Source organism: Watersipora subatra, chromosome 7 (genome assembly GCF_963576615.1).
Source record: "Watersipora subatra chromosome 7, tzWatSuba1.1, whole genome shotgun sequence".
Classification (NCBI taxonomy): Eukaryota; Metazoa; Bryozoa; class Gymnolaemata; order Cheilostomatida; family Watersiporidae; genus Watersipora; species Watersipora subatra.
In genome coordinates, this window is record NC_088714.1 from 3,816,126 (window position 1) to 3,840,728 (window position 24,603).

At 35.6% G+C, this 24,603-nt stretch overlaps 3 protein-coding genes across 4 annotated transcripts in view; 2 read left to right on the plus strand and 1 right to left on the minus strand.

Annotated features, from left to right (window-relative positions):
• Positions 1-3,766, plus strand: part of LOC137399739 (uncharacterized) — a 77,149-nt gene extending 73,383 nt beyond the window's left edge. The window contains exon 22 of the mRNA XM_068085953.1: positions 2,831-3,766. Coding sequence (XP_067942054.1) covers positions 2,831-2,969 — 139 coding nt within the window. The 3' untranslated portion in view covers positions 2,970-3,766. The remainder of the gene's footprint in view (positions 1-2,830) is intronic.
• A 44-nt stretch (positions 3,767-3,810) lies between these two features.
• Positions 3,811-7,940, minus strand: LOC137401060 (flavin-containing monooxygenase 5-like). The gene is made up of 8 exons (XM_068087410.1): positions 7,844-7,940; positions 7,142-7,745; positions 6,835-6,890; positions 6,340-6,527; positions 5,493-5,685; positions 5,226-5,388; positions 4,997-5,103; positions 3,811-4,456 (listed from the first exon to the last, which is right to left on the minus strand). The coding sequence occupies exons 2-8, from the start codon at positions 7,728-7,730 to the stop codon at positions 4,103-4,105; spliced, it is 1,650 nt and encodes a 549-aa protein (XP_067943511.1). The 5' UTR covers positions 7,731-7,745; positions 7,844-7,940; the 3' UTR covers positions 3,811-4,102.
• Positions 7,941-11,909: 3,969 nt separating this feature from the next.
• The window catches only part of LOC137399865 (JNK1/MAPK8-associated membrane protein-like), a 31,641-nt gene continuing 18,947 nt past the window's right edge, over positions 11,910-24,603 (plus strand). The window contains exons 1-4 of one of the 2 annotated variants that reach the window (XM_068086115.1): positions 11,910-12,012; positions 14,384-14,538; positions 21,440-21,448; positions 22,150-22,350. In XM_068086115.1, the coding sequence (XP_067942216.1) occupies positions 11,941-12,012; positions 14,384-14,538; positions 21,440-21,448; positions 22,150-22,350 (437 nt within the window). In that variant the 5' untranslated portion in view covers positions 11,910-11,940. Of the gene's footprint in view, positions 12,013-14,383; positions 14,539-21,439; positions 21,449-22,143; positions 22,351-24,603 lie in introns of both variants that reach the window. The other variant, XM_068086114.1, reaches the window with a different exon arrangement.

The window sequence follows — 24,603 nt, forward strand, 5'->3', positions numbered from 1 at the left end:
GAAGACATAAGAAAAATGATTATTGTATTTTTAACTGTAATATTTTTACGATTTTTATACATATTCTATTTTCTAGTGTTATTTATATTTAATATATTAAATATTTACCGTTCTCAAGATGGTCAACCGGCGCAACGATTGACTTCAAGTGTTGGTTTTCAACTCGGATTTTTTGTAATTTTTGTTTGTTATAGTGTACAGAACTGGGAGTGCTATTATTAAATTTATGAACAATTCAGTGTTCGTTCTGAAGATGTTTCAATCATAACAAAATAGCAAATTGTGGCTGCTGTACGTTGTGGAACATCGATAAGAAATAATTACCCGCCATAAAATTGCATTCTGGTAAAATCCAACCAATCGAAATGCATCTTGTTAGTGATAAAGTTGTATAGAGAAAGTCTAACGTTATCGCTCTGCATGAACACGCTGAGTGAATTCTCGCGCAGATTAGCGCCACGCAGCGTGATATCGCTCTAAATATCGCCTAGTGTGTTTTCACCTTAACAACGCATTAAAGAGATACAATGATCGCGCTCACTCAGTTCAGCGTTATAATAAAAACGAAACCGACAATTGACAGGTGATAAAACTAGCCAATGACAAAGCTCAGTAAATTTTAGTAAAATACATACTAAAACTTAGCTTCAAATATGCGTTTAGTAAGCTAAATTCATTAAAATTAAATTCAACGATTATGTTATACATCTGTTTCGAAGGTAAGAACTCTGCGCAGTTGTACTGCACATAGCACATTGTAATGTTAAATTTTAATGCAAATCGTAACCACTAAATATACTAAAGTTGCTGCGGGTAACTGTATTTACTATGTTTAACATGTTATTTTTGTTACTAATTTTTAATATGTACAGTACATATATAAAATTTTGTTGATGTTTACCAGTGGGTGTTTGCATTAGATATTTACTATGGGTTTTATATCTCTCTATACGATATTTTCGCCAACACTGCAGTGAATTAGAACCGTATGGCGAGGGTCCCCTGCATATCATTGAATATATCCTATATGCAATGATATATCCCCCCCCCCCCCCCTTATATCATTGCACACTTAATCCTATTGGACGTTAGCTATTCAATTAAAATAAACAAGGTATTCTAGGCCTTGGTAGTTTCACTTTTTGTGATGTTCCAATATTGAGCTAGTTGAACCACATAATCACAAAAAGCGCGTGTTTTCATTTGTGCGATCTAGCGACTGTCACAGCAATAGTGAACAAAGTGCAAAGGGCATTTTCAATATTCTATCTCAAGTGTTACTGCATACCTTGAGGATTACAAAATGCATAAAAATATTTTATGTGCACACTAGTTGCAACTGGTTTGACCCGTTCCCACAAATTCACCCTCCCTCCCCTTCCTCCCACGCTTCATGCAATGCCTCCTAGTTTCAATCCAATTACTTGATGAAATTCAGATTCGCTACGCTTTAAGTTTGCTTGTTCGTGGTGGAGGCGGTAACAATGGGGCTGCTCACTAGGCTGGTGGGGAGCGCTCATCCGATCCTCGTTCAATTGTATATGACGTCAATGAATTCTCCTAAATCACAGCATTTCTATGAACGTTGAGCAATAGACTAGGTAAAGTTATTTTCCTTGAATAGTGATCTTGTGTAAATTATTTCCATCATTCCTCGAAACTAGTCTGCTTTGTAACCCGTCAGCATGAAACGTGTTTCGCAGACATTACAACTCATCAATGTTCATTTTGGTAGCAGCCATTGATAAGCGTAGGCTTGATGTTGATTGGCTGACTAACTTATTGTTGTCACGTGATACGAGGAAAAAAGATTTTTAGCCTACCCTTAGCGTGCCAGTCGTATGGCTTGTACCGTAATGGCTAAGTCCCTAGTGCGTAATGCGTAAAATATTTATGTATGACTTTTGCTGTCTGATGCCTGTATTGGTGCAATTGTTAGTCTATGCAAATAGAAACACATTGAATTATTAATAATTGGATATAAAGCTACTTGAATTTATAGATGTATAATTGTACATATGCATATGTAATTATGTGATATGACGATCTGTTTGAGATATTCCGATTTTGAGCTAGTTTTATCACATAATCACAAACAGCACCGATTTCCATTTTTGGCAATCCGGCAACTGTCACAGCCCTAATGAACCATCACAGCCCTAATGAAGCAACCGCTGCTGTAAACAGTGAATCTTATTAGCGATACTTTACTGTTGTTATTTTCAATGCTCTATCTCACGTGTTACTGCATACCTAAAGAACTATAAAATGCATGAAAAGATGTTGCGATTTTTGTATTACAGGTTTTGAAAATTCTTTTATAGCATTAAATGGCGCTGCTCAGGCTCCCCTCACCCCTACAATGTAATCATTGTTTTCTGTCTGTTTTCGTGATGCTAACTCAAATTATATTAAATATCATACAATGTCGCCATAGATACATGAACAGGAATACTTAAATAAAAGATTTCTTAAACTGCTCAAGTTGACCAGTTCTGTCATTTTACAAGAAGCGAAGAACGCGTAGGAAGCCCATCCTAGACATTATCTATATAAGGCTTACGCACGTCTGGCGTGTGAGGTTACTCTTCGTTTTTAAAAAATTTAATTTTTTCTATCGATTGATTTAAAATTGGCTTAGGCATTATGCTCTAATTGGGAGAACTAAATAGTTGAAAGATAGGTATCTCGTACTGGTATATTTTTTGGGTCTAGTGTATACACTGCGATACCTGCTCCATATTCTTCAATTTCTTGAGTCGTGGTTTATAAGAATTGAATGTAAAGAATTTGAGCGTATAAACATTTTAGCCTGTTGCCTGTGTTACAGACTGTTGGCTTTGAGGGAAGGCTATAGGACTTCATGGTTCTCACGGTGCTTGCCCAAAGGCTACGCAGAGTCTCATGCTTTGGTGTTTGGAGTTATCAACTCTCTCCTTCCTGGCTCTCACCATCACCACCTACACTAGGAACTTACATTTGTTGTACACCGAGTCCATAGCCCAAATGAACTTTCATTTAGTCATATCAATACTTTTTTGATAGAGAATTTACCTGTTGCTGCACTGTGGTGTATTTGTGTAATAGCCATCTAAACATTGAATCTCTAGCCTAAAGTTAATGGTAAAAAACTTTTTTGGCAATATCTATGTTTCTTTCCTAGAAGTTATTTCAAATAGTTAATTATGTAGGCAATACCCTTAGTTGACTTTTTTTATAGTTTTCAAGGCGTGTCGCTGCAGTGTGTTTCCTTTGAAATATTCCTTCATACTCTAGAACCACGCGCCTCTTGTTAATGCAGTCTTGGTCTTGTCTTGGTAATGCAGCGCTTACCTAAATGTGCTAAACATGCAGGCATTTAGTAAATTACATGTATGTCGTGAGTGATGTAAGAATTCCATTTAGCCAATTTAAATAGCATAATTCGAAAATGTGTTAGAAAGATGACATCAGATGATTGATAGCATTCTATTGGTGCGACAACTTTTTTCTGCTGTTCCACGTCTTCCAGAGCGCAGACAATCTCCTGTAGCTGTTATATTTAGGATTCTATTTATTTTCCATTTTCTCATCCCTAAGTTTGCTGTCTGACCCGCTAGTTTTGGTGGTAGATAGTCATTTATCAATTCTTTTATTCCTATTTAGGTTGTTATGGCAGTAACACTTTTTATGTCTTACTCCTCTCATATTGAGTGCTGTCCATTCACCATGAGTTTTATGACTCGGATAGATCTAGTAGTATTTGAATAAAAGAAGGTGACTGTTATCTTAGTTTTGTTTTATTAGCATAATTGTAATACTCTCTTTCTGCAAGAGTTCAGAAAGAGAATCTAGAATGTTTATTCTTAAGCAACAATGACCTTTGTGACACCGGAGACTGAAAACATTTAAAGGATTGGCTGTCGCAATGAAAAATCTTCTTTGCAGTGAGCGACTCGCAACAGCGCACCTTTGTCAATAAAATAATTAAATATAATTATAATATAAAATAATTCAAATACAAAAATGACAATGTCTATACAATTACATAAAATATGCATATGAATACATATAAATTAAGAGAGATGTGAAGAAAGTACATGCAACATGCAACAACTGTTACCTAGATGAGGTGAGCATGTGCCAAAAGGAAAGCTAAAAACACAAATGTTAGCGTGTAGAGCAAAACCTTTATCGACATCAAACGTTGGGACCAAGTTGCATCATATTTTTTCTTTGATACGACTTTCACCTTCCTTGTCTGTGTTGATCGTGTTATGTTTGTGAAAGTGTTTTCGATCATTCGCTTAGCCTGCGTTGGCTTGCTATTAGGACCACTGAGGCGGTACTGAGCTGGCACGCACGGCCCAAAGAAACATCGAATGGCAAAGAGTGGATCTTCCATCAAAAGATTTGTCATATTTGGTCTCACACCTATCTCCCTAGCGATGTCATCCATTACTGGCACCCAGTAGGTCTACAAAAGAAATGGTTTCAATTCAAAGCCTAAAAGTGGAGTTTTCAGGTGCCTCGATAGCATGATGCGTTTTTGAGGTGGTTCCGTGATATGCTCACGAAAGAGGTTCAATGGCCGAATTCACAGCTGAGGTCTATGTAAATAATTTCTATTCATGTAGGGAGAAAGCCAGGCAATACCAAGCAGTTGAGCATCCTATCAACTTATTGAGAAAACTGCTTATGACATGAGTTTATTGTTGAAATTGTCTTGCCATTATTATTTTCTAAACAAGTTAGTAATTATACATAGTTAATTTGCAACACAGCTGAATTCTGCTCACGTGGTAATGGTAGAAGTAACACGTGCCAACTCGCATTCAGTTATAACCCGAGTAAATCATGAGTGTGATAACCCCAGCCAGGTCAGTCGGAAGGTTGTTGAACAGATCACTGCACTCGAGTGTCACTTGCTATAGGTTACAATGCAAACCACTAGCGAATTGAGCTCATGTGTTATTATAATGACACTCGGCTTAGAGATTCGAAAAATATGGTTTACCTCGAGATTGTCATGCCTGCGAGATTCTGTGTAATTCTCTTTCACCTCCGCCCACCTTGTCTCAATATAGTCCAACATCTTAGCGGTTGATGGGAGTTGTGCTTTCCCTGTAACAAAGAACTACAACCCTGTACAACCCTACAAGATTCCTGTAATAAAGAAATGAGAAATTGAATGTTGTTCAAGTTTTAGTTTTTAACTAATTATTTTTAATTGCAAAGTGAAGTACCTGTGAGAATTCTTGTGTGCCAGCGGGCTTGAAGCTCTGCAATGGGCATTACGGCTCCTATCGCTTGCACGAGCCCAATGAAGGATAAAGTATCTGCTCGTTCCAAGTGTGGTAAAAATGTATACTTGTAGGTATTGATGGCCTGTCCACCATTATAAACAACCTGTAAGCATTAACCATACAAAAATATACTATCTAATTTACACAATTTATGGCTGCAGTACCAATAATTCTTTAGATTTTTGTTGATATTTGCACCTGTCTTACCTTGTCATCAAGAAATGGAAATTTGTACTCATATCCAGTTGCCATGACTACAGTATCAAACTTTTCAAAATGTCCATCATCAAAGACAGCACCATCGCTTGTGAAGTGGGTTATGGAGGGACGCATTTTAATATAGCCTGACATGATTCTAATAGTAATATAGTCGTGAATGGTAGGGTGGGCCTCTAGACCTCTACAATAGTAAAAATGCATTGCGGTGTGGTTGGCGAGTTAAGTATGGTTTACAATGATTTGCTTTGCAATCGTACATATTCCTTTGTTACTAAAAATAGTTAATGGCTGCTAAACCACTAGACAATACTGTTTCAGTGTCTAAGTATCTGGCGCAATGCTGTATTCTATTTTTAGCCTAAATTTGAAAGGTGACACTTTGATTTCAAACAATTCATCGGGCTATACTCATGTAAACAGCGCACATTTTTTTGCAGTGACAAACTGTAATCAATAGATTTAAAGCATATTTTTGGCAATAACACTCCTTACTTTTTTGTAAAATCTACCCTTTGATATGGTGGGGCAAATCATGCACTTGTCTTTGTCCCGCTTTGTTAAGATTGTTGATTTTAGAAAAGGCTGCCACTTCGTAATCTTGTAAAAGCTCTCATGATTCACCCAACTGTGGTTGAACTCTTTGGTTAATGCAGATGGTTTTTAAGTGTTTAATTCATTTTCTTTCGCATTTAAGATAATCATGAAACTGTGGATATTCTTTTGTTTCTGCTTTCTAATACAAATTTGTTTGTAAAAACAATTCAAGCTCAACCTTGGAGGGAAATATTCATTGATGAGGGAATTTTAGCAAATCGAGAGTCTAAAAATAAATTACCTGTGAGATGCCTGGAGGCCGTAGTTTTCACCGTTGTACTTGAAGTTGACCATCAGCTCTACCATCCATTCAAGGATATGCTTAGGCATGCCCATCATGAACCTCGTGTTCGCGAGAAAGTCAGCAGGGAGACCACCAGGAAAGAATCGGCTAAAAATCCATGAACCACGAGTGGTGCTCACATCTACCTGCACCAAATCAAAAATATAGCCTTACAATAATAGACTAATGTATGTGAATTTGCATAAATAAAAAATACGATAGTTATTTTTTATTGCATTTGTTCCAATCTTGTGAGCGAAGGTCAACATTTTAGATGTACAACAGGAGTTGCTGATAAGAAAAAAATTATTTTGCTCCCATTCATAGCCTCTAACCGCTGGTATGTCGCTTTAATTGATGCCATCAACTATCTGCTGTCAAAATTTTTTCTAATTAACAGCAATTGTCTTAAGTTAATTATATTGGAAGTTGCAACACAGAGAATATAATTACCTGCTTGGCAACGTAGCTGGCATCTGTGGCAATGTCAGCTGCTGAGTTTCCTAGTCCTAGGATAAAAGACGAAACAATTATATACAATGTATTACCAAATTTTTTCTTAGTTCTGCACTTGATTTGTGGTGCGGAATGTTGAGTAATCAATTTACAAAAACATAGTAGTCTGATAATTGGATGATTCAGAGAGGGCATAGATAAAGTTAACATCTATCAGCTACTTACACTGGTCTATGCTGTTCAAAGTAAATTATACCATGTAACAAAAACAAAAAGCTCTATTTTTTAATCTAGTTTGACTCACCTACAACCAGGACTTTCTTGTCAGCAAACTTTGATTGATTCTTGTACTCTGATGAGTGAATGATTTCTCCTTTGAAACGGGATGTGCCTTCGAAAGCGGGTCGGTGTGGAAAACGGTGATGACCTGAGCAGACCATGACAGCGTCAAAGTCTTCTGAAATGTCTTCCGCATCTCCGTCTTTCAGGTTCCTTGTTGTAACTGTCCATCTGCCAGTTTTAGCGTGATCGTCTGTCCGACTCACCTGTACTACCTTAGTGTTAAATTGTATGGAGCTGAGAAGGTTGAAATGGCTAGCATACATACGAAAGTATTCCAAAACTTTGTTGTGAGGCATGAATGGTGGAAAGTCTGCTGGAATAGGGAAATCTGAGAACGACATCATTTCCTTACTCGTATTTATGGAACATGATTTGTAAACGCTAGCATTTAGTCTGTCTTCTGCATCAGGAGTTTCCTCTCTATATCGCCATAGTCCACCGATATCGTCAGACATCTCGAAACATACCGGTGTGAGACCCTCTTCCAAACAACATTTTACGGATGTCAAGCCTGACGATCCTGCTCCAATTACTGCTACTCGCTTTGTCATACTGCAGCAAGTTATCTGTAAAAAGAAATATGAACTAGAATTTCTATTTCAATTATTTAATAAAAATTGTGCGCTATTGTATCCAAGCACTACAGCTGTTTATAAAAACTTACCAATTTCGTTAAGTAAAACTGGTGCCTATTCAATGTTGATATAAGTTTGTTGTCTTGCAGAATCGATGCGTGAATGTTTTGTAGATACACTGTCGTGATGGATTGCCGGCTTATTGTCTCAGACTTAACATGTGCACCCTTTATATACCCACTGCAACCTCAGGTGGCACGTTTTATTACTGCAAGTGCATTCATCGCACACACACTCTATTTCTTTAGCTCCGCCCACTAAATGCCTCGTATCGTGAATCATATTGTGTACTGATACGATACGTTATTAACTGCCCTGATGCTTGGCAGGGCTGAGAGACTTGCCTTTGCTGCTCATAATAAATTGATGCAACGTTTTTATTTGGCGTGTGTGTACTGTCATACATTTGGCTTTTATGATGCTTTCATGGTGACTTTACATTCTAATATGAACAAAGTTATTTGAAGAAAAATATAAAAAATCTGAGGCTATTAGCAGTTTGCTTATGTTTTTTTCTGACAAGTCAGTAGATCCTTGCTCAAGTGTAAAGGTTTAAAATGCCATCCTGTATTACCATACTGCAAGTATACAGGTGAATAGAATGTGAATAGAAACCACAGTGTATGGTATGATTGGTTGTGCAGTGTGATAAGTCTTACATTGTCAGCTAGCAACATAGCAATTAGTGATGCAAGAAAGAGTGTCGGTGTTTTTGAACTTACTATGTACATCTTGTAAAATATATTAAACCGATTTAAAAAGTGGTAAGAGTTTCACCAAGCCAAAATGTAATCTAAAGAACAAAAAATTTTAATGTTGTTTTGTGTAAGATTGATTTAGTTTGTGGTAAACGTAACTACATAATTATACTGTAATCTAGTTTTGCCCTTCTTCATAGAATGTTCAATAAATAAAAGTTGCAGATTTTTTATAACAAGTCGATAGTACTAAACATGTAATAAAGCCATGTTTAGGCTAAATTTTGTGATCCCAGCAGAGTTTTTAGGGCATAAAAACCATATGCGCTACTAGTCTATAAAATTTTTGCTTTTGATCTGAAAGCAAACACTGCCATAATGAGCAACATTTTAAATAGCTTATTTCTAGCCCTATGCTAGTTTTTAATCAAGTATTCTAGTTATTCAAATTTCATCTAAACGCTGCATGGAATCAATTTTTATAGCCAAAGACACCCCAACACTCGGTTCGTTGCATCTGTAACATTCGTTACAGCTGTCATTATCCAATGAACACTTATCGTAATGTAGCAACGGAGTCGTATACCCTTTATCGTGTATGGTAGCGCAACTTCGAGCACAATAAATGTTTTCCTATTTTAACGAATCAACTATTGTCGGTTTTAAATTTTAAAAAATGGTAAGTTTTCTACAGTTCGCTCGACTAGATGCCAAATAAAATTAATAGCTCGCGTAGTTATATGGCAACTTTTTAGTAATAGATTTGTGAAACTATTATTTTAAATATTTGTTTTGCATTAATAATTTGTAATTGTTTTACATTGGTAATATCGTCAGCGCATTAATGCACTACCCAATCATCTGTTCATCCTTGCTTGATAATTTTCGAACGGTTCGAAATATTTTAGAAAGTTGGGCCAAGAAATGAGAGATGTTTTAGTGCATTTAGGTGTTCTATTATAGTTTTTGGTAACACTAACGTAGTCAATGTTCATAGTATCCAATATCGACGCAACATTATGGTTTTAAATCATGCGTATAGTATTAAATTAAAGTTTATTATTATAAGTTTTTTATTGCTAATGATTTTAACTGGAGCGACCATATACTGTACGTTAAGAAACTTTCAGAAGCATACCAAACTAGCATATAAAACACTCTACGGACCCAAGATAGAGTTTGCGTCAGTTGTGCGGGATCTGAGCCGCAAAGATCACATAGGCCTACAATCGCTTGCGATGCTTCAGATTAGAGCAGTTCGTTTATTAGGGATTTGAAAGGAAGAAACGGTGCCACACAAGAAAATTATTTGTTGAGTCTCGATTTACCGCAACACTGAAGACAATTGCAACGAGTTAAAAGTTTACACTTCATTTTACAGACAAGGGAGCTGTCTTTTATTGAACTAAACGATTTGATCGAGTACTTTTTACTTATGGACATTTAAACACGTGCAAAATACCAGGGTCATTTTTTAGTCTCCACAAACCTATTTTAGAAGTGTTAAACCGGAAACTACCCGTAATATGCGCATTTTGAAATCAACATTTAACATCAGTGATGGTTTCCACTTCCACCGAAGGGTGGTCTAAAAACTATTCAACTTGAATTGTTATCGTGCTACATTCTATATACACTAATGAGCAAAATGTGTCCAAAGTGTGCAATGATCATGGCTAGCAAAATGCTACTGCACCAACGCCTGCTTTGACAATTATAAAAGAGAAAAAGCGTAAGTTGGTTCTTATTTTAAATGAAGCTCAATAATAAACATCTGCAAAAAACTTTTCATATTTGAATGCATCAACAATTGTCACTTACTAAAACGTGTTTACCATGGTTCAAACATTTGTTATACAATGTTATCATATAGCGCAATCTCGAATGAGTGCTCTTAGAATTTCTGTTCAATACTGCGAGCAAAATCTGAATCACACTAATTTAACTCATAGCTTTTTTAAAGTATGTCATTAAGAACCTTCATGCATTAACACAAGGTATGCACCTACATATTGTAGTAAATGGTGACAGAAGAGATTCACCATGAGCAAATAATTATCATCGAGTTCAGATTAAAAATCCTAGCATGTCTGTCATGTTCACTACCATGTTCAATCATGGTGGAGATGGGCAATCATGGTTGAACCAAACCGTTGTACTTGAAGTTGACCATCAACTCTACCATCCATTCAAGGATATGCTTAGGCATGTCCATCATGAACCTCGTGTTCATGATGGGCATGCTCCCCATGTTGACCATTTTGATTACGATTAAATGAAGTGAAAAGCAAAGAAAGTTTGTCCACTCACCTGTCTAATCCGTAGGCATGTAACTATAGTCAGTACTTTGTACAAACTTTTTGTCAATCACTGGTTTTACTAAAATGATTAAAAAATTTGCAACACTAGACGAAATTTAGACTATCTATTCAGAACCGATGAAACTCTTCAACCATTATCTGTTGATGAAAGTCATTAGGGCTTCAAATTATGGTGGTTACCTTTACAAATAGCTACAGCAGGTATTAATATAGACTTGTACAAATAGGCCTACATTTGCATAAACTGTCTGCTTCTAACGAGCTTGGTAATCTGCAAGCTGAGTATATTTGCGCAGCTTTAAGGGTTTATGTTTTAAAAGTTACACACTCGCAGTAAGTATGCATAGAAACTGCTGGTATTAGATGGTTTGGTTGTTAGTAGAGGGTTTGGCTTTTTCTTTCAGCGTTTAACAAGAATCAATTCAATGGCGCTTGACATATGTTTTATGTCTATGTTTTATGCCTGCAACGAAAGACTGAATATGATTTACCTGAGTCGAAATGTTGATGTTATGTTATACATGGTGATACCTTTGCAATTGAAGTCACAAATGAACCATGATGGTAAATTAGTATTGCTCTAAAGTTCTATGTTTTTTTGTAAACTGCATATTTAGGATGTTCTGTAAAAGCCAGTTTTTCCGACTTCAAGAAACAAAAAGTTAATAGTAAAAATTTAGAGGCACTTGGTAAAATAGTCAGTTGAGCAGAGGTGAATCAGAAAAGGTTGTGTAATTAGACATGCTGATTCCGTTGAATCACCACCTGATTAGTCTGTTATCGCAGTGTAATTAATTTATTGTTTTATGTTTATATTGCTACAGACATGTAAGAAGGTTTCTTCACATTTTTTCTTATCTTGTAAAGCAAGAGGCAGGAGTTTCTAGCATCTCTTCTTAAATTCAATGTTTGCCATTTTATTGGCTTTTGGATTTGAAATCTAGCATTCGACTTGAACATCAATAGTGATAATGATGTACATTTAACATATAAGTTTATTCATACCCAACCAAAGACGAAGTATTTTAACATAAATTGAAAATTTTCTGCTTTAAATTATTCTTATTCAACTTTAAGTGTGCTCCTGCAATGTAGGAAGCGACAGAAATGATGAAACTCTGTCCTGGCTCATACTGCGGAGTTGGGGATGCAAGTGTGACAGATATCAGAAATTGCTCAGTAAGTGGCTTATGCTCACTTGTCTTTATATCTATTCGTATGAGACACCTTTTTTATTTGGCAAAGTTTAAGTGATAGTTTAGGATCAACCCTTTTACTAGAGCTTTTAGTAAGAGTAATAATTTATATTAGTCATTTACCAGTTAGCTATTGCCAGAGAAGTTCTATTGCTTTACTAATCAAAGTATCATATTTTGGTACAGTGGACCCTTGCCATACGATTTTGATTCGTTCCAGTGTTGGCATCGCAAGGCGAAAATTTCGTATAGAGGGGTATAGAAACCCATAGTAATTATCTAATGCAAACACACCTGGTAACAATCATCAAAATTTTATATACGTGCTGTACATATTAAAAATTAGTAACACAACAGTAAATTAGCCTTAGTAACTATAGTTACCTAAAGTAACTTTAGTGTTTTAGTGGTTATGATCTGCAATAAAATGTTACGTTACAATGTACTGTGTACAGTATGTACCATATGGAGTTCTTACCTTCGAGACAGATGTATAACAAACGTTGAATTTAACTTGAATGAATTTAGCTTAGTAAACACACACTTAAAGCTAAGTTTTAGTGTTTATTTTTAACTATTTTACTGAACTTCAACTTTGCCATCGGCGAAAATTTGATCACCTATCTGTGTCCGGTTTCGTGTTCACAATAACTAATAACAAATAACTACGAACTGAATGAGATCGATCATCATATCTCGATCATTCGTTGTTAGAGGGATTTCAGCGAATAGCAAATCGGCATATTTGTTGTTCCAACGTAATCAGCACATTGATAGCCAAATTTGAATTTCGAGAGAAATTTTTGTTGATATCGTATGACAAACAATATTTCGCATGGAGAACGCGAAAAATCATCATACGTGTTCTACATTGTAAGGTGAAAAAATTATGTAACAGGGTCATCACAACCCGAGGATACACTGTATGTGCGTAATGTGACACTTTACGTAACACTATGCTTCAATTTACGTGACACTTCATGTGACACTTCATGTGACACTTTTTGTAACACTATGTAATGACATAGAGTAGTTGTAATCACTATGTTTCCATGAGGTGCATGAATTGCATCATGTGGATTTTGAGTTGTGCGGGAGTTGTGTTATTCGCATGATGCGGATTGACTCCGGTGCCTTGTTGAAAAAAGGTAAGGAATTGTATGCTCTAAGTTAATAATTAGTGACGCTTGTGTTAGCGACGTGAACTCGATTGAGAAAGGACGACGGAAGTATTGAAAATGTTTAAAATTGAATATCGTCATCATTCGCAAGTGCTGTTTCCATTATTGGCAAGCATGATGGATTCAATAAAGTTTTGCGAATCTAGCTTACGGATTTATGCTGTTTCCATGATGCGGTTAACTTGCAGATTTGCGCATCATGCGTATCATGGAAACATAGGGAATGTAGAGTATTTTTGTTTTGAAAGTTTTATCATTTACAATCATACTTACCGTAAAACCTTTATTTGAGCGCCACCTTCATTTGAACGCCCCCTCTAACTGAAGGCCACTAATATACCGCCACTTTGACCTTCATTATATTTGATCTTTATGAACCCATAATAGAAAGAGATCAGTAGAAAATCTTCCACAAAATGGTACTAATAATGGTTAGAATACAGAAATAACCAGTTTTTCTGTTGTTACCGTGATTTTAGTAATGGTGTGGTTGAGAAGATTGATCATCACGATCATCAAAACTACGCTTTGATTCGAAGTCACTTGGGTCTAAATCTGACTCATCGGTTTTTTTATTCGTTCTTCAGGGTAGTTTGCAACCTGATATGAAGACTTCAAAACGCTTTGATAAACAATAATACTACCCTTCTGTAACAGCGTGCAACATTAATAGCATCAATTGTTATGGCGTATCGAAGTCTGTTTCCTAACTCTAAAGCTTTTGCAATCTTTTCTTCGATACTTAGAAAGCGACACCATCAAAACAAGTATTAATTGTATCCGGTTTATCGTGTTCTACTCAAAGTAGTTCCTTGTCCAACGCAGTCAGACATTTTGGCGTATATAAAAAATCAGTTACCAAAAAGGCTGAGGTATTAATGTCGCTTTGCCCGCAGCAGAGTGCAACATATAGGAGACATTAGCATCACTTAGCCCTAAAACGGTTAAATTTATCTTCCCAAAATTCTGGTGAGTTAGTCAAAAAATGCTGTGTCAACCTCTATTTGAAAGTCACCTCTAGTAGAACACCACTACATATAGGGAAATGGTTGAAAAATTCAGCATCATTTTGCTCAAATCGAAGTTTTACAGTAGTTTGTATATTTTTACATCATTTTTTACAGCACTCAATATGCAAACTACTCTCATTTGACAATCATATTGATTTGGTAGGCGTGTCTGTGGGGCTACAGACCAACCAAGTATTCTATCTGTGAGAAGTGTGTTAATGCCATGCCAGTCTATGATTGGATGTACCTTGGCTTCATGCTGCTTATCTCTTTTGTTCTCCACTCTATCGCCATTGATGTTCAAACCAACAGAAAAAGGTAACCCTGGAGTACGACCATCTGAGGGTAGAATTAAAGCTGGTATTTTATATCTTGTTGAATGGAGTGCTCATACAAACATTGCTAGAACCAGTCCTAGAGTGCAGTGCTAACACGGTATCATATAGCGGAGTCCAGCAGAGTATAGCTGTAGTCTAGCAAAGTATAGCTATGGTGTAGTAAACAGCAGAGTATAGATATAGTAGAGTATAGCTATAATGTAGTTGATTCTAGCATACTACATGCATCGTTCCCTATTCATAACTTGTCTTTCCATTGGTGGCCAGTAGCAATTAAACTCTCTGATGTAAATAAAGCTTGTAGCGCATGCTTTTTTCATTCCTTGCTTTAATTATTTGAAACTATGCCAACAAAAAGCTAGAATTTTATATTTTTAGTCAATTTAGAAATGCACCCACAATCTTATTTACTATATTGGCTTAAATGAGATGGTGTATCGGCAGGTTGAAAATACTTTTGTTTAATCTTGAAACTTGTACAGATTTTCCTACCACTTTGAAGCACGATTTGATAAAGCTATAATTTGGTTCACCGGAACATTCCTACATGTATATTATTGACAATTTCTAAAATAAAGCAAATTTTAATTTTTGTGTATACATGTACATATTTTTTATTATTGTAACTTTGAATATCGCAGTATTTGTTTAAGTTTTTCTTTTTAAATCTATATCTACGCTGGGCACAAATATAATTGTTGTAATATATTACAAATATAATATTATATAATATAATTGCCATCAACTAAACTTCAGTAGCAACTTACTATTTGAGTGTTAATTGAAGCTTTAGTGCAAACCTGAAAAAGTGGTAAAAAATATTTAGATGTTCAATTTTAAAACATTTAAATTTCTGTTCGAGTAACTTAAACTCTAGTAGTATATAAAATGATATATATTGATGAAAATGAAATGAAAACATTGATTAGCTGTTTGTTAGCTTCCTTAGCAACTATAAACCTTCTTTAACAGCTATATGCCTTTATAGGAGAACAAATTTTTATTAATAAAGTTTTCTATTAATATTTTGGACAAAATTATTTATGCATGATCTGGTTTTAAATGTCTAAATTTGGTATAGATAGCTTTTCTTTTTATCGTTATTTCCGTTTTTGTGTTGAAACCATTTTGAAACTTACAAAATGCTTCCAGAGAGGTGGTTTTACTATATTGCTATTGTATGCAAACCTAAAACCGTTACTTTGAATAAAAGGTGTGAACTTGTATCAACATGTAGACACGCTGGCGACTATTTTTGGAACAATTTTAAGACTTAACTTTCACTCACCCAGATTGTTAGGCTGTATCTTCCTATTTCATTGTACATTGTGCATAATTGCATTGTTTGCTAGTTTCAGTCCTACTTATCAGCTATGCTTTCAGGTATTTTAACAACTATGATTTTATTCCCATCTATATATATAAGGCGCTTTTAGTGTTAGTAGTTATATTTGATGATATTTGTTTTGCATTATGAAACTACTATGTATAAAATTGTTTTAAACTTGACTTAAAATTTATATCTTATTTTATATATACCGTGAAACTTCTAATTGAATGCCACCTCTATTTGAATGCCACTCTCTAATTGAACACTACCTCCATTTGACCACCACTGGCATTACGTGATTTTTATGAGCCCATAATACCAACTGACCAGTAGAAAAGTGTCCACAAAATCGTATTAATAATGAATCGTTTATATCATTGTCTCATTGTCATAATGTCTCATCGTCGCTACGTTGTCAAATTCTCTCGTTGTCCAATTCCAAAGCTTTTCATTTTTTTCATTAAAACTTTGAAAGCAACACCGTAGCAATAATCAATAACGATCTCAGGCTATCAGTAGTTCTCTGTTTAACGCAGTCGTTCTACTTCGAAGTAGCCTACATATATAAAAAACGGCTAAACTTACAATGGTAGATGGAACTTTGAAAGCAAAGCCATAGAGATAACTACTAACTGTCTCAGGCTAATAGTAGTTCCTTATTTAACGCGGTCCTAATACTTCTAAGGACATGCGTATAAAAACCGGTTCGCAAGTTTTGGACCAACGGTCACGTTTACTGAGCTTACTTTTATTGTGCTAACTGCAGCGCGCAGAGGTTTTGCTTTGCCAAAAGTTGTTTGGATGCTAATATCGACTAGTTTAGCAGTGCAGAAAAAAAGTTGAGGCCAGAAGGTATTGTGGAAGGTGTTGGAAAATTAGAAGATGCATGCTTTCCATGTTTCCTTCCATCTTTCCATGTTTGCTTTCCATCGAAGGCAACAATCAGGACGCAGCTATCCGAGCAAAAGATGGAAATATTTTGGTTTTAAAAACGTAGATTTTTGTTTCTGCATGTATTAATATAAGTATGGTTTGTTTATGTCCCTTGTTCATAAATATAAATTTGTATCATTTGATAGATTAGTATAATTGTGTAGACTCATAAATAGACTTAAAAATATGCAGATTTATAGCATGTTATTTAATAGCTTCCTTGCGGCTATCTTAACACGGCTTACAATGAATCGATGCTCATAACTCCACCTCTATTGCACATCAAAAGCCAGTTTTGGCTGCAAACTGTAGTAAACATATCAGTGAGTGCAATGAGCCTTTATTCAACCATATTAAATGTAGATATAAAATAACAATATGTCTTCAAACATAGAATAAAATAAAAATTGGAAATGCCAACAAATTGCAAAGAAGGACACAGGCGATAATATCATCGCAGGTCAATAGGAAAGATATCAACTGGTAGAGATATTTCTCGGTTTTTAGATGCACATTTATTTAGAGATCTTTGATAACTTAGAGGTAAATGAGCAGATTTATTGCATACAAAAGGTTTAAGATCGCTCCACCGGAAAAAGAGAGGAAACTATAGGCGACATTCGCTTCGCCCGTATTAGGGCTAAATTTGTCTTTCGAAAATTCTGACAAGCCATTTGAAAAATAGACCGTCAGCCTCTATTTGAACGCCGCCTCCAATTGACCGCCACTGTAGAGTAGAGGTTAAAAGATAGAGCGCCATGGCGTTCAATTATAGGTTTTATGGTATATATGTATATATATATATTATATATGTATATTTATTATATATAAAACAAAACCTCAAGCAGTTGCTTCTATAGAATTTAGCGAATGATTTAAGGTAAAATATCTCATATGAAGATTTTTTTTATGCCGCGAAAAGTTCAGTTACAAAGTGATTTCTCTTTTGCCGATATAATATTAGCAGTTTTAATATTATACTACAATACAATATATTATATAGTATAGATATAATATTAGCAGTTTTTAAATCAACATTTAATTTTTGCTGGTGAAACTGAATGTGATTGGCTGCAGCCTTTATTTGTTTCACGCACGCGCAGCCCACATATATAATAGTCTTATATAGTATATGAGATGTGCGTGATTTCTCTCCAGTTTCACGCTGTTCTCAGTTTAGTTAGGATTTTCTGTAAGCATTTTATTTTAAACGCAAAGTTCATCTAGAATAGATCATAAATTTATGAACAATGACATAAGAGGTGTATTTACTATTGGCGTTAATGATTTATAATTGTCGCACTTTGTCTGAACTTACATTGTAGCAGTAGACCAAATGGAGTTGACAGACTTGTGTTGCTCATTCACTCGTGGTCTTTGTCTGCTCTACGAAAGTACACACTAATCTAGATTGCACGTACAATAGGCTTTTAGGTATTAGTAAAAAGCTCCAATTGTCCCCATGGATTAACACTTTGGTGTCGCATGCCGCAACTCTCATCATCAAATAATTACCACCTGTGTGAACTTTGAATGGCTTCTCCGATAGAGATTCTTTACTTATGAGGACCTTTCTATTGTTCATAGAATAAACTCCTTTCTATTGTTCATAGAATAAACTTCCATTCTAGAATATAAGACATATCAGATTCAGTTTCTGACCATTGAGTGTTTGTCAACAGCTGTCATAACGTAAGAATAGCATATAATAATCTTCAATACAAACCCGATTATATGGCCAATATATTGATGTAATATTCCCACTCTAGTTTGGACACATTTCCCTCTGGCTCCAGCTCTATAAGTAGTCTGTTATGTAACCTCTATTCATGCGCAGTATGTATGTACGTCACTACGCTATAAATCTACATATCTATTTATTCTGCACTATTTCACTGTATTGTCACCTTTTTTAGCTCTCTACATATCGAAAGCACAAATTATCAATTAGTGCAAATATAACCACTAATAATGGACACTGCTCTATCCTTTGGGGCTCATTTCATCAGCTGTATAAAGCTTCCGCTCTTTGCTTAGCCGTGCAAGGGTGTGTCCCTAACCGTGAAATTCTTTTGTAAATCCTCATAGCGGGAGCAGAGTAGTCATGGCGGTGCCCCCTGGTGAGTGACGACATCATCTTTTACCTCGAAGGAATTCATTCCTCAACGAATATGCGAGAGCGTTTATAACTGCTTTTGTTGTCCTAATTTAAACAATTTCAATCATCAATTCATCTCTTTGCCTGGCATTCTCTTAAATCCATTCACAGTTATTCATGCCCTTATTAAATATTCACTCCAATTTAAACTATTAAATTCATTAGCTGCGGAATGTAAGGGAAAAACTCCGGGAGGGATCAGCCTCTCTTAGAAGATCAAAGTTGCAGGTGTCGGTGTGATGCTTAGCAACTAGCGTTCTTACTGCTCAAACCTCTTCCCTGTTTGTATGTCCGTAATTTGTCTCGGTAAAATTTGACTTAAAAATAAAAGATATAAGCTGATCAGAACAAGTGTTTGCGCAAAGGTTTGTAACATCCTGTTGGAAGATATTATCCCATTGAGTTGTTGACAGGACTCATTCTGCGTAGCTGGGGCTGTACTCAATTCCACAGCCTCCCTTCATCGCGCAAAAGAGCTTAGGCTTCATTGTAAATACTGATTACAGCACATGTTTGTCTATAAGTCTCTTTTTCGCCGTAGAACCAATCTGAATTATAATAGAATCTTAATTGCTTACAATTTGAACAATTAATATTCAGATTTTCGTCTGTATTTAATTCTATAGTCTCAGACAACCGTCTGCTAGGATTTCACTGTAGTTTCCGAGGTAACACAATTCCCGCCAGAAGCTTAAGGTGTATGGCAGGTCGTTGCTAAGATAGAGTGTGGAAATCGTAGGCATTGGTTCGATAGCCTCAGTATATGCTCTTTTGTATGATTAAATCTTATATGACAGAAATTTAACATTTCAATTACTGTAACAGCTTAATTAGGTCATTTTGCTTGTCTGTATTAAAAGTGACATTTGTGCAATGCTCATTAATTTGTAAAGTAAAAATACGTTGCAGCTGTGTCGTTGGATGAATAATACGGTTTGTTTCTGTGTTCACATTGCCCTGCCAGTGTGCTATCATAAAACTTATAGATTCCATAGAGATTACTCATCCCGCTCTCTCTATACCACATCATTCGACACGGAGAGATGACTTCACAACGTTACACGTTTCTCGGGTCTCATTAGGAACTCTTATTGCTTTACCACATCCTTTAACATCTTTTCTGTTTAGCTGTGTAATTATGCTATCCATCCTCATCACATTGCCATGCGCATTCAGTAAATTTCTTTTTTTAAAGAAAAAACTTGAGAATGAAGAAAAGATACCTACCAGAAGTAGGATTTCTCTATGTCTTATCAATGTATTCTTGTGATGAGTTAATTAGGATTTTCGACAGATAATTCCTATATATCCAAATATAGTCAAACCTAAATTTTCGAACGTCGGAGTTTGGATGACGTACAAAACATTGTACATCAATCCACCCCACCCAGTTGTATGTAGACATGTTCATTCCGATCTATGAAATGCCTACAGTATGTTGTGTTTTTCTAGTGTATTATTGTAATATATACAGGAATTTTTAAAATTTCACAGAAATAAAACACCCAAGCACTTTTTGCACTTTTTATTTTACTCAACAATCTGAACCATCTAGGCAGGGTTATGAGCTGCTACAGATACAAGTCCGTTCCTCATTCTTCATTTACTAGCTTACTCTAGTGATAGAATATTTGTAAACAATTCAGTGTACTTTGTATATTATCTGCTCTCTACCATTGTATTATTATTGTATTATAGTATTGTATTATAATACATAAAAGAAATGCATAAAAGATTGTTTTTAATCTTGAAAAGGGTTATAATTTTTTGCAATGTTATGGGAAAAATCGTTTCGGAATTTGAAAGAACATTTTCAGACAATTTTTGGTTTGGATTGTGCTCGGAAATCGAGATCAGACTCTATAATCACTGGGACTTGGCAACTTTCCACTTGGCAGAAACTTTCAACAGTCTTCTATGATTATCGGTGTCCTGTTAGAGAACACAAAGAATGTCTAGTTGCCCGGATATTGCTTTGTTCGCTGTCTTCTTTTTTCACACTTATCAATAGAAATTATTAGCTTAAACTGTCAGTTGACTGATGCAATTCAATATTGTCTTTGTTGACATACCGCAACACTTAGTAAGGTACTACTAGATGATTGATTATTGGAAGCTTTAGCTGGTGACCACAAAGATATCATTGTATTATAGATACATATCGGTAGTTGTTTAGTACTCCCATACTTATGTTTACAATAGGCTACAGCAGGACAATTATACATTTTCTTAAGATTAAATTTTTGTTATTAAAGATTACTGTTCTATAACTCCATATTGTTGAATAGCTAGAGACCTGTCTACTTTGAAGACCTTGGCCCGCAGCAGTTTGTTGTATTCATCTATTTTCTCGCACATTTGTGATGATTCTAACATTGCATCTTCCCATGAATTCAGATCATTTTACTAGCAGCATGCTAACCACCAAAAGTATGCTGTTATAAATGCTGTGTTTGGCAGCAGTTTTAAGTTGTAGAATGTATTGGAGAGAGACATACATGTAATAGTCATCAAGGTTGTTTTATGTCAGCTATATCAGTATAAATGGAATTAGGTAGTTAGTCATTGCAGCCATGTTGAGGCTTTAAGATATGACTATACGAATATATTAATTGGAGTTGTGTTTCAACCCATGTCAAGATGGTCAGGTCTGTTGTTGACATACTTCCTGTTTGATCTATAGTAACCAGGAGATTCTCTGCGCTAGCTACATAACCATTCATTGTAGCTTTTGGTATCAAAGGCTGTTAGAAGGTCACTCACATCAAGATTTAAAAGGTTTAATTAAAAAGTATAGGAATTCTAGTATTCATGTAGTTCTATCATTTGAGATTTTGTTTGCTGTTTCAGGTGATCTGCTGCCAGGATGTTTCAAAATTGAAATCGTCATCTTCCTTTGGTCCTTTTCCTGCGATAAATTTCTGTTATTACCTGCCTATTGTTTCTGTCTTATTTCTGTTTGACAAAACTATTGAAGTTTTGTCAATTTTAACCTTGAAACATCCTGGTTGGCAGATCACCTAAAACAACAAACAAAATCTCAAACGATAGAAAAATATCTATACTTTTGATAAGGTCTTTTAAAATTTGATGTGAGTGGCTCTTTAAGATGAGTATTCTGCTAAAGCTACTATACTTTAGTTTGTTCTCTATTTTTACATCAGTCGAAGGATGTTGTGGATGTACCTCTCCGCCGTTCTCGAAACAGTTGCTGCCGCTGTGTGCAGTCTCCTTCTCGTACGCCCCGTCGGCTCCCTTGAATTACAATCCTGCACGGTGGAGTCGATACAAGACTGGTACCCTGTCTTTTTCAATCCTCTGATCTTCTACACAACCCGTCTAAACTGCACGCAGGAGATGGTTTATCCTCTGTGAGTTGTGGCATTTAATACAGTAGTGTGCATTCTTTAGCTGAGATCATCGGCTATAAATAGTAACTGTTGTTAGCTGAGATCATCGGCTATAAATAGTAACTGTTGTCAGTCTTGCTGCTTGTAACAAGAAAATTGTTTATCATTTTCAGGCTCTGCGTTCACAGTAGGCTATTGAATTCCTGCAGTATTGAATTTAGGTATTAATATTTATTAAACAGAAATAGTTGCCCTAAATGCTATAACATTATTGAATTTTTGGTTTCTATATTTTCTATTCACTGTTCCTGTTCCATGCTATCCACATATACTGTGAAACAGCATGATGGCTCATTTTACTTATTTTATGGTTTGTTTGTGTCAATTTTTGCTTTTGTAATTTGCTATAATTTCAAATAACTGCGTTAGATTGTGGAGAATCTTATAGCGGAGGAGTCTTGGCACGGATAAAGTGAGATAAAGTGAGATAAAGTGAGATAAAGTGAGATAAAGCGAGATAAAGCGAGATAAAGCGAGATAAAGTGAGATAAAGTGAGATAAAGTGAGATAAAGATGAACTTGCACCAAGTTTTAGTAGATTTTATCAGAAAGTATTCGTATTTTTCTACCTTTGTGATTGATTTTGTTGTTTGAGGTGATCTGACTGCCTTTTTTTGCCGATTTTAATTTTAAAACTGATGTTTTAAAATTAAAATCGACAAAACCCGTTTGGAATTAAAATGCTCAGAAAAAAAACGTGCTCGGACTTCTGAAAAAATGGTGTCAGTTGTCATGCATATTGTTTTTAAGTGATAAATATACAGTCTCATCGTGTACTTATATGTTTACACAGCATTTAGAGAGAAAAGGTCGAACAATTTATAACCAACCTATTTCTAAATTATTTGAAACATGTATAGAAGTGTGGCTGAAGCTATATTTTATCTTGAAGTTTTATTTTTACAATCAAAAGCAAATACGAAATAAAGTACATGTATATGTCAATAGAGATGCGAAACACTGCAACTACTACACAATAGCCTGTGTGTCATAACCAGAGGGACAAACAAAAAACACAACTACCTACGTCATTTTTGAAGACGTATTTTTTTATGATTCTAAGCGTTTTAACTGCGAGCAAGTTTTGTCAATTTTAATCTATAAACATCCTGCCAGTCGGATCACCTCAAACATCAAAAACAATCAAAAATGATAGAAAAATACCGATACTTTCTAATAAAATCCACTTTTCGCTGTTGTTTATAGTCGTGTTTATCTTTTCAATTACAGCTTTAAAATTATTTGTTTGGCTAGTTTCTTTTGTTCATTAGTCATACGATTGAGGCATCGTCTTTGTAGGAGAGAGGTAAGTGTAGGGATTATCAGGTCAGGTATTGAATTGCTGAGCAGACCAAAGTAGTATGTAGAGAGCAGATCTACACACGTTTGCACTTAAAGTGAGATTTTGGGTACATTTTAGCCCGAGAACCTCGGAGAATGGTGTTGTCTGATGGAAAGTTTGGGGGGGGTAGGTGTGTGAGTGTTGGGAGCTAAGGTTATGAAGTTTGAGAGGAATTGTGGGAAGGATGCGGTGTTGGTCGAGAGGAATTGTGGGAAGGATGACGTGAAGAGGGCGATGGTTTCGGGTTTCGATGCGATGGGTTTGGGGTTTGGGCGTCGACGAGTTGAGCGATCGATCGTCGAATGGTTGAGGTTGGGTTGGCGACCGGTGGGGTGAACGGTGTTATGTCGTTTCGGTTGAATGAACGCTGATGTTGGACGAGTTCGGGCGTGTCTATTCGTGGAATCGGTTAAGTCTCCCTTCGTTATAAAACTCTTTAAAGATGAGTAATAAGAAAGGGGAAAGTCGAATGATTTATTCATTATGAAAAATTTCTTTTGAGAAGACATGAAGAGTCTTTATAGAAAACTAGATGATATAATTCAAATTTCTCCAATACTATTTATTAGTTTTGGATTTTTTTCGGTTAACGGTGAATTTTTACGAAATATAATTCAATTAGAACATAACCCCTCGGATTGTACTTATGGTATAGCTAGTTATGAAATTATTCAAAGGTTGGGAATTACTGAACGACTTGTTCAATGGGCTAATCCATCTTCACGGTTAGCGAGATATTGTGTAGGCAACTCAGCTCGTTCAAGGTTTTGTGGAAGGAGAGCATTGCCTATTAAGTTTGTTTGTCATCATCCACAATTCGAAGAAAATAATGGTAGATTTACAGCACCAATTAATACTTCCACTACTCGATC

Bases quoted from the DNA above. Each gene is read 5' to 3' on its own strand.
- LOC137401060 (XM_068087410.1), bottom strand. From the start codon at position 7,730: ATGACAAAGCGAGTAGCAGTAATTGGAGCAGGATCGTCAGGCTTGACA. The intron at 5,104-5,225 runs GTACTTCACTTT...TCTTTGTTACAG, and splicing joins GCACACAAGAATTCTCACAG to GGAAAGCACAACTCCCATCA. The intron at 4,457-4,996 runs GTAAACCATATT...TTTCTTTTGTAG, and splicing joins GCAGGCATGACAATCTCGAG to ACCTACTGGGTGCCAGTAAT.